This window comes from Acanthopagrus latus, chromosome 14, assembly GCF_904848185.1.
Source record: "Acanthopagrus latus isolate v.2019 chromosome 14, fAcaLat1.1, whole genome shotgun sequence".
Classification (NCBI taxonomy): domain Eukaryota; kingdom Metazoa; phylum Chordata; class Actinopteri; order Spariformes; family Sparidae; genus Acanthopagrus; species Acanthopagrus latus.
In genome coordinates, this window is record NC_051052.1 from 20,852,971 (window position 1) to 20,869,171 (window position 16,201).

At 43.4% G+C, this 16,201-nt stretch overlaps 2 protein-coding genes across 6 annotated transcripts; one reads left to right on the plus strand and one right to left on the minus strand.

The window, feature by feature from the left end:
• Nucleotides 1-2,871: 2,871 nt before the first annotated feature.
• LOC119032529 lies at nucleotides 2,872-6,401 on the minus strand. 3 transcript variants are annotated; one of them, XR_005078921.1, is made up of 7 exons: nucleotides 6,162-6,401; nucleotides 5,045-5,207; nucleotides 4,394-4,495; nucleotides 4,183-4,308; nucleotides 3,531-3,775; nucleotides 3,412-3,453; nucleotides 3,114-3,214 (listed from the first exon to the last, which is right to left on the minus strand). XR_005078921.1 is itself a non-coding variant. In XM_037121848.1 (6 exons), exons 1-6 carry the CDS (start codon nucleotides 6,344-6,346, stop codon nucleotides 3,116-3,118), a joined length of 714 nt encoding a protein of 237 aa, XP_036977743.1. In that variant the 5' UTR covers nucleotides 6,347-6,399; the 3' UTR covers nucleotides 2,872-3,115. The 3 variants fall into 3 exon arrangements, 2 of the variants coding, with proteins under 2 accessions (XP_036977743.1, XP_036977741.1); XM_037121848.1 differs by lacking the exon at nucleotides 3,531-3,775 and having other exon boundaries at nucleotides 2,872-3,214; nucleotides 5,045-5,204; nucleotides 6,162-6,399; XM_037121846.1 differs by lacking the exon at nucleotides 3,531-3,775 and having other exon boundaries at nucleotides 2,872-3,214; nucleotides 6,162-6,396.
• Nucleotides 6,402-7,170: 769 nt separating this feature from the next.
• On the plus strand, nucleotides 7,171-16,075 carry LOC119032489 (bestrophin-3-like). 3 transcript variants are annotated; one of them, XM_037121741.1, is made up of 14 exons: nucleotides 7,171-7,476; nucleotides 7,595-7,757; nucleotides 8,570-8,664; nucleotides 10,577-10,664; nucleotides 10,944-11,089; nucleotides 11,599-11,753; nucleotides 12,419-12,496; nucleotides 12,654-12,806; nucleotides 13,124-13,204; nucleotides 13,403-13,554; nucleotides 13,644-13,734; nucleotides 14,573-14,691; nucleotides 14,774-15,034; nucleotides 15,170-16,075. In XM_037121741.1, exons 2-14 carry the CDS (start codon nucleotides 7,606-7,608, stop codon nucleotides 15,549-15,551), a joined length of 1,953 nt encoding a protein of 650 aa, XP_036977636.1. In that variant the 5' UTR covers nucleotides 7,171-7,476; nucleotides 7,595-7,605; the 3' UTR covers nucleotides 15,552-16,075. The 3 variants fall into 3 exon arrangements, with proteins under 3 accessions (XP_036977636.1, XP_036977638.1, XP_036977637.1); XM_037121743.1 differs by lacking the exons at nucleotides 7,171-7,476; nucleotides 7,595-7,757; nucleotides 8,570-8,664 and adding an exon at nucleotides 9,763-9,788; XM_037121742.1 differs by lacking the exons at nucleotides 7,171-7,476; nucleotides 7,595-7,757; nucleotides 8,570-8,664 and adding an exon at nucleotides 10,282-10,348.
• The last annotated feature ends 126 nt before the right edge of the window (nucleotides 16,076-16,201 follow it).

The following is a 16,201-nucleotide window of genomic DNA, read 5'->3' on the forward strand; positions in this document are numbered from 1 at the left end:
GAAAAGGAAGGAAAGACACACACAAAGGAAAGGAAAGGAAAGAAAAGAAAAGAAAAGAAAAGAAAAGAAAAGAAAAGAAAAGAAAAGAAAAGAAAAGAAAAGAAAGGACCAATGCAGGCAAGGAAGCAAAAGAGGGATGAGGGAAGGCAGGAGGAGATTAGGCAAGGGAAGGAAAAGAGAAAAGGAATGCAGAGGAGGAGAGGGATTATCTATATTGATCCGACAGTTCGCCACCTTTTTTTTCTTTTAAACATATAAATCATAAATCTGATGTTTTGCTCTGAATCAAGAATCCAACAGTTTATACGACAACATGTAAAACAGTCGACTGACAGAACAATTAACTGGTAACGAATCGTTTAAGACATTTGTTCCTGCGAGAAGTTTCCTCCGAGCTTTTCGTCACGTGATGTCGAATACAAACAGCTTTTTTTAATGTCATTTCCTTTTCAATGAAGTTGGAGTTGAAGTCACGATCACAGCAAACAGGATTCGCAGTTCTTTACGTGGCTCGAGCGGTTCAGTCGGGTGTCGGATCCGTTTGTTAGAACTGTCACTGCATCAGTATACATGAAGCCAACAATAGTGGAGCCCTCCCACTCTGATCTCACTCGCTGGATGAAGCCTTGGCAGAAAATAAACCTCTAATCTCCGGCTTCCCTCCTCTATAGATCTGCCGCTCGCGTCGCCCGCTGCAGCCGAGAGCGACGAGCTGAATCTGTTTATTCCTGAATGAAGTGAGAACAGACGGAGCTCATCAATGGACCACAGGCACTGACCGACTTCTGCACCATACAGGGAGAATACTCCAACTCTGCATTAGTTTATATCTGCACACTAACACCTGCACCACAGGCTGGACCTGTTTAATCTAAGGTAATCAAATCAGCCAACCAGAGTCAATAATTGCACAGGTGACCACGGAATCAGTAAGATTAGTGCTGACAGAGAGGCTGCAGCTAACGAATCAACTCTATCACCTAACTGATCTGAGGAACATGAGAGGACGCATGAAAACATGAAAGAGGAAGACGAGGAAAACAAACAGAATAGATGGCATGCAAGGAAAGGAAATAAGCAAAGGAGGCAAGGAAGCAAAAGACGGAAGAGGGAAAGTGTTGACAAGGAAAGGAAAGGAAGAGTTGATACTAGGGAAGGAGATGAGAGGATGAAAGGGAAAGGAGGCAAGGAAGCAAAAGACAGAGGAGGGAAGAGAGAACATGTAGGCAAGGAAAGGAAAGGAAAGGAAAGGAAAGGAAAGGAAAGGAAAGGAAAGGAAGAGTTGATACTAGGGAAGGAAAGAGGAAAGGAGGCAAGTGAGGAAGGACTGAGAAGACCAACATGAGAGGAAAGATCTATTCCATGTTTGAATCTAATGTTTGTGAAGGATTTCTGACTTAAATCAAATACAAACACATTCTCTAACTAACGCTACAACACACATTTAAAGTCTTTTTAAATTAAATTTGTGACTTTTGAACTTCAGACCTTGTTCGAGCTGCAGATGTGAGGTGCTGTCTCTGCCGGGCTCGGTGCTCCAGCTCCCTCTGCTGGACCCAACGAGTCTGTACTCTGATCTTCAGCTCTTACATTTGTTTCTGAATCATATCTGACAAAACAAAAGGATCAGAAACCTTCATCAGCTGATCTGTGACAGAAACCATCAGCGCTCTGGACTCTAGAGTCTGTGTTTCCTTCAGGCGGTCGCTTGTTTGTGTTGGACAGAACCGGTTCAGATCCGACTCCATAGAAACCCTCGGAGGGATTTTTCAGCACTACTTGATAAAAAAACAAAGTTTCCCACGGAGCTGAGAATCTGTACTTCTGGAGGGTTTTTACATTTTAATTTCAGGCCGAACATCCCGACTGATAACAGGCGGCCCTGTTACCATAGCAACCGCCCACCTGCCGGAGATTAAAAGCTGTTTGACATGTGTACCTGAGGTGCGTTCAGGTGTTAGAGAGCGATGTCGGGAGATTATGAATCCAAAAGGAATGGGAGCAGAACGAACACCACCTTCAACACACTAAACATCCACCTTCTAATATCTAGTTCCATCTATCACGTATGTTTCTGTTGTAATGTACTGACCTGAAGCATTTCTGCTTTAGATTTACAATTATTAATGTTTTAGGAGCAAAACAAATACATGTGAGGATGTTGGTTGCCTTTTTTAAATACATCAGGTACAGTGAGCGGTTCTGGAGATGAACAGTGTCGATCGATGACTCACATCAAATACCAGAACTTTGGGCTGCAATCAACTCTCTTCCTCCAGAATCTCTGACGAGTGTTGAGCTGATGGACGGTGTGACAGTCATCGTCCTCTGAGCCCTGTTCCATCCCAGCACTGTGATATAAAAAGACCCCATCAGAGGGGAAAGTGTCTCCTGAGAGGTGCTGGAGTCCAGATTATCATTCTGGACTAAACCAGCTCAGTTTGGGGAACCTGAGACACTTAGTTTGTTCGCTGGCAGCAGTTAGGAGTTAGCATGTTTCTCTCAAGTCTACCATTGTTATTTGTGTTTGCTGAGGAGTTTTACTTTGATTTTGAAGCTGAACACAGCTCAGTTAATATATGTGGTGCACAGCAGCAGACCCTGGCTGTGTCTCAGTCCCTCTGAAGGACTCGGCCTCTGTGGTCTTTGAAGGCGAGTCCTTCAGAGGCCTTGTTAACCTCGCCAGCCGTCGGTCTAGCCTTTGGAGCATTTCCTGGTTGCTTCACCAGATGTTTTACCCTCACGTCACGATTTCTGCCGCCCAGGCCCACGAGAGTGACGATCTACACCACACGCCTGTTTTTCCACTTCAGTAAAATCTGTTATCAACAGTCAGTTCGGCTGAGACAGAATCGATTCAATCAGGCCAGATGTGTTTGAACATTTATTCAGACAGGAATGACTTCAGCTTTAATGTTCTGACACCAACTCGTCTCATTCAAACATGGAAATATTTCACAGAAACAAATCTAATCCGGACTGTAATCTGATTACAGTGCGAATACTACAGCATGTCGTCCTCTAAACATTATGTCAGTGTTTCTATTCAGGGACTTTATTTACTGTTTTAATCTGGTTACTACAAACTGCTCTCTGCTCCAGAGGTGTGTTTGTTTTATGTCTCTTTGTGTCCCTTCAGGATCAGGTCCATGTACGCTCCAGTTACCAGACTCTCCTTTGACACACCCAGCTTCTCCATCAGGTCCTCGGCCACCTAAATAAAAAAAGTGCTGTGTTTAAGAGTTCAACAGACGAGATGAGACTTCAGGTTGAACAAGATGTGAGTTTAGTTTGTTTTCTCTCCCAAAGAAGCTGATTGTTGGTTTGTTCCCACCTCCACACGGACGACATTACTTAACATTTAAGATATAAACAGAAAACTTTCAGTTTTACAGATAAATTCAAACCCACCTGCTGTCCCTCCTCAACAGTCTGCTCTGGACGCATCACCACCTGAACGAACAAACAACAGGTGAGTTTACATCCACTGAACTCTGGATCCATTTTGTTCTTCACACGTTGACTCGCACCTGTTTGTCTCTGATTCCTCTGGGAAATCTCACACTTTCAAAATCTGTCGTGGCTTTAATCAAATCAGAGTCGGCGACCGTCGCGACGCTGTGACGACACAGCGGAGGATGCACGGCGCCGTGGAGGTGACGTGTTTACACAGCAACACCTCCAACAAATCACCATGTGGACGTTAGTTCAGGCTGATTGTTAAGATGCTGCTCCTGTTTTTAGTTCAGCAGGACTTCTGCTGACGGCGTCCCTCCTTTCTTCTCCTCTCATCTCCTGTGAACTATATATAACTAACTATATATATATATATATATATATATATATATATATATATATATATATATATATATATATATATATATATATATATATATATATATATATATATATATATATATATATATATATATATATATATTTATTTATTTATTTTTTTTTTTTTACCGCATCATCATGGTCCTGTCCTGTTTTCAAATGGACCCAACAAATCCCTCTTTCTTCTCTCGCGACAATGACACTGAAGTACAGTATTCAGAGTGTGGACGACTGAGAGCTGCTGGATGACTTCTTTTACAGACTTGATCAATATTTACTTTTTATCAACTAATCAAGTAATTAATTCAATACCAGTTATAAGACATGTGTGTGTGTGTGTGTTACCTCCAACTCCATGTAATGTCCCAGTCCCTCCACCGTGTCCATGTGGACTCTGGTCTGACCAATCAGAAACAGCAGACGCTCTTTCCGCACCTCCCCTTTAACCCCGAGGGCGTCCGACAGCACGGTCTAAACACACACACACCAAGTAATTAACCTTAATGAATGACAGTGTGTAATGACACACACACACACAGGTTAGTTGGTGTTTTACCCGCAGGCTGGACGGGTCGCTGGTCGGACTGATGGAGTAACGGGACAGTTTGGGTCCATCGGTGTCGGGACGCTCGTAGAAGATCAGCTGACCGGACTCATTCTAATAAACAAACAAACAAACAAACAGTTAGCTTAATAACCTTTAATTCAAGATGTGGATTATTCTGGCAACAATACCTTAATTCTAACTAACCTGACATAAGACTCATGAATTACAGCGTTTACTTTTGTTTTTGTCCTTTTTTGTTTTGAGTGTTGCTGCTTTGGGATTTTTTCTTTTATTTGTGTTTGTATTTTTACTTAAGTAAAAGACCTGAATCCGTCCTCCAACGTATCCTGTCAAACTCAGAGGATGTGTCTTCACTGTCGATTCTGTTTTGTTTGTTTAATGTCAAACTCTTCAGTGTATAATGATATACAATGAAGAAAAACAGCTGATTTTCACATCGAAGAGGCTGAAAACTTTTTTTTTTTTTTTTTTTTTTTTTTTTAACAGTTAGTGTTGTGCTCCCTGAGGCCACCAGGTGGAGCGCACAGTTCAGTGCCTGGTGCTGATGATGGAGCTACACTGATTCTCACACACACACACACACACACACACACACACACACACACACACACACACACACACACACACACACAGACTCACCATGAAGTCTCGTAGCTTCAGTCGTCCTTGGCTGCAGTTGAAGAAGGTGTCATGCTGTCTGATGATGGTGCCCTCTGATTGGCTGAGCTCGGCAGCCTTCTCTCCAAACTTCTTTGGGTCGCTCACTCTGGCTTTGATCTCCACGTTGGACGGCATGACTCTACTGAGCATGTGCAGAACAGAGAGAGGACAGGTGGTCAATCAGGTGTTTGTCAAAGTAAACTGAAATAGATAGAATAGACATGTTTAATTTGCTTCTGTATTCAGTTTTGTTTACTTCTCAAATATTGCAATAAAAAATAAAAGGCTTATAGCTGACTTGATATTTGATATTAATAACTTGCTTCTATATTGAATTACTTCATCAGTTCTTTTTTTCCCCCATTTAGTACATTTTTTATCTATAATTTTCCCCTTTTGCTTTATCCAGCCCATTTATTTACCCAAAGGTATTCAACTCTCTCTCTGAGTTATTCATTCAATGCCTTCATTTATTTTCCATATTATATTTGGTAAATTAGTGGCATATTTATTTGTTATTTGGCAGTTTTGGTCCTCCGTATGTAAGAGCAGACTGAGGAATATCATGAGTTACAGTGGTGGAAAGTAACTTAGCACATTTATATGATTGACTTAAATTACTGATTGCAGATTCAGTTTAACAATACAAAATGTTATAAATAAATCATTATAGATTAAGATGCCCACTTCAGTTAGCTCCACTTTTAAGTGCTGCAACAATAAACATGATGAACACAAGACTCACAAGCATCAATATCATAATACAACACTGAACGTTACTCTATCTGAGGTACTTTTATTTGTGGCATTTGAGTTTAACTTGATACTAATACTTGTGTTCTTCTACTCCAGTAACTCTTTGACTGCAGGAGGAATCTGTAGAGTGATATCACCACATTTATTTGAGTAAAAGCTTCTTCCATTTCTGCGGATTCAGTTTCATGTCTGTCTCCACTGCAGCTCATCCAAACAGTTAAGCTAACGCTAGCTAGCTTGTTTGCTACCTAGTTAGCTAGCGGCTACAGGAGCGATAAACACAGCTAACAGCACAAACATGAACACAAACTGATCTTTAAACAGGTGAACTCTGACTCACCTGTTGTTCTCGGGGTCTCTGCTGCTGTTTGTCTGTGTGTCCGCACTTGATTTTACCGCGAAACCCTGCGTCCGGGGCGGAGCAGCAGCAGCACCGATCTGAGACCAGCAGGCGACACGAAGAAGAAGCGGAGAGCAGCCGGCGAACTGACCGGAGAGCAGCGCCGCGTGACGGCGGAGCCACATTTCTACTCGGGTCCTCCGCGTGGTGGTCTTCCTGAGGGGGAACCACTATGCGCCTGCGCAGAAGACACCCACCAAGGGAGGGAAAGACGTCTCACTCCGCTTCATTTCTGCAGTACAGAAATAACAGCCGCCATCATGGATGCAACTATTGATTCATTGGCCATTAATCTGTTGATTTCTTGCTCGATTAATCACAGATAATCAGCTAACTGTGAGACAGGAACAGTGCTGGAGTGTAACTAAGTACATTTACTCAGTTACTGTAGCTTGTAACTGACCATACCTATAACTGCTGACCCAGAGTATACAGTAAACACCTACATGTAAATACACACATTTAATATCAGAGACTTTATATCATCAGGAGGAGGAGAGGATGACGTCATAAATCTGCTTAGAAATCTTCAAAACAGACACTCCTCACATGTGCAGAACTTGCCTTAGAAAAATCAAGTTTTAAGGTTTATTCGGTGTCACAGGCATCCAGTGACAGTCGTTTGTACGCCCATGAGTACACTGCAAACTGGAAGTGCTAACAGCTGATTCTGCTAAAGTTTTAATAAAGTATTTTTCTTTTTCTCTGGTTGTTTCTCTGTTTTAATTCAAGTCTCCAGCTACTTCAGTTATTTAGTAAGAATGCTGCAACTCTGTTTTACTGTGAAGCTCCAGAAATGTTTCATGGACTACGACACTTCACCTTCAAGATGGAGTGATGAGAGGATGAGTGACTTGTTTAGCTGAACTGTTCCTTTAAAAACCAACCCCCTGGTTAAAATGATTGTGGTGTGACATCACGTTGTCTCTGACGGCGTTTCTGTTTATACATGTTTACCTCCACAGCTGAAACACGACTACATTTAGCTTGTCGGATCATCAATACAACTCTGGAGCTGTGTGTGTGTGTGTGTGTGTGTGTGTGTGTGTGTGTGTGTGTGTGTGCTGCCTGGCATTACTGGGCAACTGGACAGCATCATGGTGAGAGTGAGTGAGAGAGCATCAGAGAGAGAGAGAGAGATGGAGGGGGAGGCAGTGGTTGGCTGGGAGGCATTTGGAACAAAACAAATGAGGGAAGAAGAAGTCTGATGGAAAACACAGCAGAGAGCGAACAAAGACCACTGTGAAGGTTTTCTGTGAGTACCACAAGTGTTATTAAGATTCAGGACAAAATGTCTGAGTGTTAGAAAGCTGTTTGGTGTCCAGACTGTGAGAGGAAGCAAGGGAATGAGAGTCTGTCTGTCTGTCTGTCAGCTGCTCTCAGGATGACCGTCACGTACTCCAGTAAAGTTGCGAACGCCACCTTCTTCAGTTTCCACCGGCTGCTGCTGCGCTGGAGAGGAAGCATCTACAAGCTGCTGTACCGAGAGTTCATCCTGTTCGTGCTGCTGTACACCACGCTGAGCCTCGTGTACAGGTGTCTCACACACACACACACACACACACACACACACACACACACACACACACACACACACACACCACCTTTAAAGTGTCAATGTTCTGTTTGTCTTCATGTTTAAACTCTTCTAGTGTTGTAAAAATGTACCCTAAAGTCAAACTTGAGGTAAAGCAAAGGTATCATGTTAAAATATTACTTTTTCATTACCAAATGAAAAGTACTCCAGTAAAAGCACTTCAAGAATCTGATATTACATGTAATAAAGTATCAACAGTACAAGTAAAAGGAAGCCATTCATATATTTACAGGTATATATTGTTTACTTTGTGTCGACCGATGGACACGTGGTTGATTTTCTGCAGAGTAATTAGTAACTAAAGTAAACAAATGAATGTAGTGGAGTAAAAAGTACAATATTTACCTTTAAAAAGTAGTGAAACTGAAGTATCTGAAAATGGAATTACATAAATAAAGTACAAGTACCTCGAAACAAACATAAAGTACTTGAGTTTCAGAAGTGCGAGTAAAGAAAGTAATTAAATTCAGTATAAATACACTAACGTATATATCGTTAAGTTTTGGTTGACTGATTAGCTGCGTGGTCAATAATCAGATCCAGTCATCTGTAAAGTAACTGAAGTTATCAGAGGAACAAAACAACACACTGAGGTCGTCTTCTTGGGCTGATTAATCATGTTCACTATGAATTAATCAAGTTGATCATTACTTGCGACCCTGATGATCACAACCTTGCACTTCACTTCTTGACTAAATGTACTTTGATAACTTCCAGTAACTAACTGCTGGTGGTGTCGTCTGTGCTGCAGGCTCGTCCTCTACGATGACCAGAAGAGGCTGTTTGAGAAACTCTCCATGTACTGCGACAAATACGCAGAGCAGATTCCCGTCACCTTCGTTCTGGGTACGTCTCTGATTACCTCCTAACGAGCTGCACCGGCGGCTGCTGGTGACGATGACAGCTAACGTGATCATCCCTTCAGATTTCACTCCCCTGATGTTCACAGATTACAGCCTCGTCAGCAGATCAAAGGACACAGTAGTGTGTTATTATTAATAATCACTGGAGGAGCCGAGCTAATATTAGTCCTCAGAGACCAGAGCTTAACTCTCAGACACGCTGACAGATGGCTGTTGTTTTTGGATCCAACATGGCCGACTGTAAACCAGTGTACAGTATCCAGCGACAAGAGGAAAATAACTTCTTCAAGTACAAAACTGAAGCACCATGTTAAAATACTGTATTTAAATGTTATGGTGCTTTTTATAACACTTAAATACTTCAAATTACTTTTCTACATCAGGCGATACATACACATTATATAACACAATATAGTTAACACAAACAAAACCTATTCATATTACTAAATGTGTTATTATGGTCACGATACATAGCTGTTTATAAAGTAGTTCAAATTAGCTCAATCGCTAACTGCTAGCGGCTGCTAACCATGATCTGTTTGTACATCCTAATTGTAGCTACTGGTAGCTTGTCCGCTCAGTTGGCTGTGCAGCTAGCTGGACTACCATGTCATTTTTTGGGGAGGTAGCAGTTTTGTCTCATGCTATGCTAAGCTAACAGCTGTTAATCTTCTCTCCACAACCAACTGAATAAGTCAAAGATAAACTTTTATGTTACTTTACATGCTAACCAGCTAGCCTCAGGCATGAGAGCATCTCATCTCATCTCATCTCATGCCCGTGGCTAGCTGGTTAGCATGCTAAGTTCACTCAACTTCATAGAAATCTCTGACATCACATTTCTTCTATTTCTTCACATTCTGGTGATATTTATGCTATTTTTTTCAAACTAAAACAACTTTCACATATTGCACCTTCAAGTAAAAATCATAATACATCACTAAGATAGAAGTTTAATTACATCTAAACAACAACTATAACTCTGTTTCCTTTCTCTCTGAGGAGAGAGCTCGACAGACCGCCGGACAGAACAGGGTGTTTGGTTGCCTCGTTAGCAGGCTGCTGATGGAAACAGATCATTAGAGAACAGCTAAAAGCAGTTTGAGTGTGTGTATCTGATCTCCAGCCTGATTCTGACTCTCAGTATCTATATGTTCCCTTCACTCTGTGTCAACACCGAAACAACCCTGTGCTCAACGTTAAAGGAAAGATAGCATCCATACCTGACAGTGGATAAACATTGGTTTAAGTTGCTTAAATCAACATGACTATACTCAACACACATTCAACACATGATAAACAGAGACTAGACACACACTCAACAGACTGAGAGCACACTAAACATCTGCTAAACACACCATTAGCACACGCTAACGCAGATTAATGTACACTAACAAATGCTACAAACAAATGTGTTACTGCCGTAGTCATGCTAGAAGAACACCTACAACATGTAATATAAGACAAACGTTTAACTTTGACTTATTCGGTTGGATGTGGAGAGAAGATTGACAGCTGTTAGCTTAGCCTAGCATGAGACGAAACTGCTACCTCCCTAACAAATAACATACGACGCCTTCAGCTAGAGAAAGTTTAAACCCTGCTTCCATTCTTATGCTAATTAAAGCTAACTGCTACCTGGACCGAGCTTCACTTCAGTTTTAGAAGTAGTTTTATTTGAAGTATTATTATTTCTATCAGCTGTTGTTGTTGATAATTTTTACTTTTAAAAGCATAAGTTGAAGGAGCGTTAGCCTCGCAGCAGTAGCTAACTGTCCAGTGGCTCTAGCTTGATATTTCAAACTATTCCTTTCATTTTTTGTATATGTAGATTGTCCATGTCAAGTGCTAATAAAGTTTGATTTGTATGATGTAATATGAATTTATCATTCCAGGTTTTTATGTGACTCTGGTGGTGAATCGATGGTGGAATCAGTTTGTGAACCTGCCGTGGCCCGACCGGCTCATGTTCCACATCTCCAGGTACTTTCAGAACTGTAGCAGGACATTATGAGATTATTATGAGAATTATTACATGAGGAGACTTTACCAGAAGTGATTCTGTCTTATTGATTTTTACATTGTGGCTTTTAAAAGCCCCAAATCGCCTTGGATAACTGTGGATATTTGCTTGTTAGCCATTATGTTGAAAAAGTCATGTGTGTGAAGATGTTGGAGAGGAATCACTCTCAGCGGTTCACAGGACGAGCACGTCGTTCTGCAGTGTGATTCATGTCATCATGGCTCTTCTTCTTCCTCCAGCTGTGTGAAGGGTAAAGATGAATATGGCCGCCTGCTGCGCCGCACGCTCGTACGTTACGTTAACCTCACGTCGCTCCTCATCTTCCGCTCCGTCAGCACCGCTGTCTGCAAACGCTTCCCGACCATGGACCACGTGGTCGAGGCAGGTGAGGCCGAGTGTTTGTGAACGGTGACGAAGCTGGAAACTTTTGTATCTGAGCTGTCCCTGCTGAGATGATAAAAGTCAGATGGAGTTCACGTCCTTCCCGGCTGCTCTTGCTCCTTCCTGTAAGTGTCCTGATCCGGCCCCAGGGACCGGTTTGTTATTTGCCAATTAGAGGAGGACTCAGAGAGCTGCAGACCGGATTGTGATGAGCTGTGTGCCTGAATCTTCTTGTTTTGTTCATTAGAGCTCTCAGGATGTGACACAACATCATGTGAAAGATGGATCACAGATCAGTTTTAGAGCCAAGAACAAATAAATCAAATCTGACAGAAGAACATGTCCATAACTGCAGATGTTCACAAGATCTACTGTTGATTTCCCCTTGAAGATTATTTATAATGTTTCTGTGAGCTAGCATTTAATAGCTACAGCTAAATGTAGCCTAGCATGAACGGTTTCCAAACAGAAATAGATTAAACACCTCTGCTGGTTCTGTGTGCCCACCTGCAGGTTTCATGACTCCGGAGGAGAGGAAGGTGTTCGAGAACATCCGCTCGCCTCACCTGAAGTACTGGATTCCCGTCGTCTGGTTCTCCAACCTGGCGTCTAAAGCTCGACAGGAAGGACGCATCCAAGACAGCATCGACCTGCAGAACATTCTCAATGTGACGCACGGGATAACAGGAAGCTTTATATGTTCTGTGTCAGAATGTGAATCACTCCAGTGGACAGATGTTTCACAGCAGTCAGCGATCGTGGAGCTTCTCACGAGTTCCTGGAAGTTAGTGGCTGATATTAGCAGCACGGTGGAGCTTTAGCTGAAGAGCATTGATGCATCTATTGAATACTAGTTACCAAACGTTGTTCAGCCTCCATATGATGGTTTGTCCGATCGACCTGAGAGTATTTTTAGTGCTCGAACTTTTCCAAACAGTTTCCAGTGATCACTGTCCAACGTTTATCTGACGTTAAATTAACGTTTGCTGCCAGCTAGAGTGACGTTAAGGGCGAATATCCAAAAGCCGTTATTTGGGTCGACATGAGGGGCATAACCGGGCTCTGAGTGCTCTGAGCCTCTGGTGTCACATTAGAGCAGGAGTGAAATATGGAAGTGTCCCATTAGGTGACAAATACATCCCGTCAAAGAGAAAGTGGCACTTAGGCAGCCGCACATACTCGAGAGTCTGAACCTCTGTTAGTGTGTGACCACATTAACCAGACATGTCGATAATGGGAGCTTCTTCTGGAGGGGTGGGCTGGTGCAGAAATCTGGGTTTCTGAGCTGCTGCCAAACTTGGCAACCCTGTTGAATCCGTGTGTCTGTCCTCAGGAGATGAACCGGTTCAGGACCTGGTGCGCGACTCTCTTCGGCTACGACTGGGTCGGCATCCCGCTGGTCTACACGCAGGCCTGTCTCTCTACTCCCTGTCTCACATCTGTCACCATTACATGTTTAAGCGGATGTAACTGCAGCTTGTCTAATCACATCATCGGCCATCATCACTGTAACCCAATCAGAGGGAGGGAGGGGCGGACAGTGAAGTCTCTGCTCTCTGTCTCTTCAGGTCGTCACTCTCGCTGTCTACACCTTCTTCTTCGCCTGTCTGATTGGCCGTCAGTTCCTCGACCCCGCCCAGCATTACCCCGGCCACGACCTCGACCTCTACGTCCCCGTCTTCACCCTGCTGCAGTTCTTCTTCTACTCCGGCTGGCTGAAGGTGCAGAATTTGACTTGAGTTACTTGAAGCGCACGTTGAATAACTCGGACCGTTTCTATTCTCGTCTTATTTTCCTGTTGACATAAACAGACTCGTGGTTGACCTTATTTCATCTCTTGACCTTGTGCTGTTGTATTAATAACACAGACATACACAGTTATTAATAACGTACTTCGTGGGTGAGAGCCAGAGCTCCCACAGGTTGTGGGATTAAGGATTTGAAGTTGGTTCTGTATGTTTGGAGAAGAATTAAAGATGTTTGATCCTCTGAGAAACTGAGATAATGAGACTCACGAGACTCCTGACTTGTTTTTCAGGTAGCAGAGCAGCTGATCAACCCGTTCGGAGAGGACGACGACGACTTCGAAGCCAACTGGATCATTGACAGGAACCTTCAGGTCAGCAGCCAATCACAGAGGCTCGATAGCTGGTGTCATGTTCAGGTTTCACCGTCCAGTCCAGAAACAGAGACCTGTGGGCAGAAAGCTTCCAAGACATCACCATGGAGACAGTTTCATCCATTAGTATAAAATAAGACATGTGAAGGTACCTGTAGTTATACGACACACCTGATGATGTCATCATCGTCCCCCCAGGTGTCTCTGCTGGCCGTCGATGAGATGCACATGAACCTGCCTCACATGACCAAAGACATGTACTGGAACGACAGCGAGGCGAGGCCGCCGTACACGCTCGCCGCCGCCGACTACTGCATCCCATCATTCCTCGGCTCCACCACCGACATGGGGTACACACACACACACACACACACACACACAGACTTTACATATTGTGACTGTTGGATAATTAGTTGGGTTTAACCTTCGTCTCTTCCAGACTCTCTGACATCCTGCAGTTTGATGAAGTTGATGTTAGCGACAGTCGTCAGCGGCAACAGGACCCTGTTTTCGCACTGCGGCAAGAATCAGTAATCCAACATGTTTTTTTACTACCTCTGTCACCCTGTTCAGACCAGATCTCTCCTAAACTGCCACTGTCAGCAGCAGATGTTTGTGAACACACTGATCCAAACAACAGCACCAGACTCCTTTAACAAATGTAGTGATTTTAAGAGTTGTTGGGTTAAAACAAACTTTTGTTGTAAATTCAGCATTAAATGTTTCAGCTGAAGTTGTTTGTCTCCTTGTAAAAAGTGTCAGTTTGTGGCAGCATGTCTGTACCAGCCTGTCTGCTTCTGTGTCTAAAGTGCTAAAGTCTTACCTGCCAACATTGATCAGCTGTTTGAACACACTGTTTACACTGATTTCACCATTTACACTCCATTTATGAAAGAAGAAACATGTTATTGATCTAAACACGTCACATGTTACAAAGACACTAAACAGGAACAATATAGGCGACTTCTTTGTCCCCGTGGAGAAAGTCCCCAGACTCCCTTAACAAATGTGTCAGTTTAGTGAGTTGTTGAGTTGGAGACACTTTATAAACTCTGTGAAACTCTGTCTCTGACTCATTCTGCATTATTTGGACCTTCTTGTTAATTCAGCAAATGTTCTACATGAACTTCTTTCTGTCTTTGAGTAGAAACATGGAGTCTGTTTGTCTCACTGATGGTCGAGATTATTTGTATATAGAGCAGGAAGTGACATCAGATCACTTTTACTTTTTGACTTCGTCATGTTTTCCTTTATTCCAGTGCACATATATAACACAGACTGATAAAGACCGAGCTCTTTAATCACATTTCAAAACATGCTTTTGAAATGATAAGCAGAAGGATTCAGAGTATTGTTCTGCATCTGTAGGTTCTCGGTCGAGTTCGCCGGCTGCTGAGCGTTCAGGAGCCTCCGGACCTCCGACCTCCTCGACCCATCTTCAAACGACACAGCAGTGACGCAACAGGAAGTTTCTTTCCAGACTTCAGGTACAAGATTGCTCCATTTAAAGTATGACGCTAGTCTTGGTGTTGTTTTTCCTGACATATATTTTGCCATCAACCCATCCAGGATCCATCCAAGTCCAGAGGCCATGCGTCCGCCCTCCTCCCTGGCCATGGACACCCTGTCCACCCTGAGGGAGGTCAGCAGCAACCCTCCCTCTCCTGAAAACTCGCCCACTGCTGTTTTTCCCCAGCTCGTCATCAGCCCGCCGTTGTCCGGTGGCGTCGGTCAGGACATGGCTGCTTCTGGTAATGGTGAAGCAGCAAAACCTCAGAATGGACTGGATCCCTCGCCGACTGAGGAAACACAAGGCCTGGACACCCTGAGGTTCTTACTGGAGTGTCATGTCTTACAACGTTCAACTGCTTGTTTGTCAAACTCCAAATGAAAGTTGATTTTTGGGAATATCTTTCACTCTTGTATCTTCCCCTTGTTGTCTGACTCTGTTCTCTTTATTCCCAGAACCGGCTCCTCCGTGTGTTGTTCCCCCACCCAGCTGGGACCCAAGGCATTTCGCTGGACCACAAGCATCCAGCACCGGCCACCCACCCGGCCGCGGGGGCGTCAGTTCTCCCTCCAGTTCTCCAGGCAGTCGTCCAAAGGGTCGGTCCGCAGCCTGCCGAGTCCCAAGGCTCTTGGAAAGCGGAGACGAGGCCTGGCCCGATTTCAGTCCCGACGATCACCTGGTCCACCTGGGGACACTCTGCAGCTCCCCGACCCTGAGTACAACCACGACTTCCAGGGAATAGCTGGAACTGAGGACAACGACAAGGAAGGAACCAACAACAACAGCGAAGACATCAAAAACCCAAACTGCCAATCAGAGAGCTTGGAAAAGCTCTGAGAAACCACTCAGAGTGACAGAATACTGCCCAAACAGAACCGATCTACAAGCTGGTGACCCAACAAGTCAGAGGAAACTGATTCAAACCAACAGATGCTCGATATTTCTGAACCTGGAGTTCCTGCTTGGTGTTGTTTTGTCACTGAGACGTCAGAACACCAAAATGATTCTGACGCTCGTCATCAACTAAAAAGAAAAATGAGCAACAACTAACATGAAGATCGGCTCAGAAGAAGTGAAAATATCCACCAGAGCTGAACCTCTCCTGTACTGATGTTTTGACAATGACGCCATCTAGTGGCCGTTAGAGGAACTGCAGCTGAACAAACCTCAGCTCAGCCCATCAACTGTGGTGACTCGCTGATGAAATACTCAGGATTACTGATCGGACGTCTTCTGTCCTCATGTGACAACAGTGTCTGTCTTTGTACGTGTAACTAAAGTTATGAATCTACAACTAGTTGCTGCTGCTGAATCACCAAAAACTGTACTTTTTAAAATAAAACGTGACTGAAACGTGTGAATATGAAGAATGGTGCCGTTTTTCCATCTAACTCGACTTAAAGCTTAGTCCCATATAAATACGAATAATTTGTTGTTTTGTCGTCAGTGAAAAACAATATTGACGTTGAAGTTGAAAAAGGAGCCTC

What these genes read in the sequence shown, in the direction of transcription:
- LOC119032529 (XM_037121846.1), bottom strand. Translation starts at nt 6,346, where the DNA reads ATGTGGCTCCGCCGTCACGCGGCGCTGCTCTCCGGTCAGTTCGCCGGC. An exon ending in AGAGACCCCGAGAACAACAG is followed by an intron (nt 5,208 to 6,161) that starts GTGAGTCAGAGT and finishes GCACATGCTCAG; the next exon opens with TAGAGTCATGCCGTCCAACG. An exon ending in TGAAGCTACGAGACTTCATG is followed by an intron (nt 4,496 to 5,044) that starts GTGAGTCTGTGT and finishes TTTGTTTATTAG; the next exon opens with AATGAGTCCGGTCAGCTGAT.
- LOC119032489 (XM_037121741.1), top strand. Translation starts at nt 7,606, where the DNA reads ATGACCGTCACGTACTCCAGTAAAGTTGCGAACGCCACCTTCTTCAGT. An exon ending in GGACCACGTGGTCGAGGCAG is followed by an intron (nt 11,090 to 11,598) that starts GTGAGGCCGAGT and finishes GCCCACCTGCAG; the next exon opens with GTTTCATGACTCCGGAGGAG. An exon ending in TCCCGCTGGTCTACACGCAG is followed by an intron (nt 12,497 to 12,653) that starts GCCTGTCTCTCT and finishes CTGTCTCTTCAG; the next exon opens with GTCGTCACTCTCGCTGTCTA.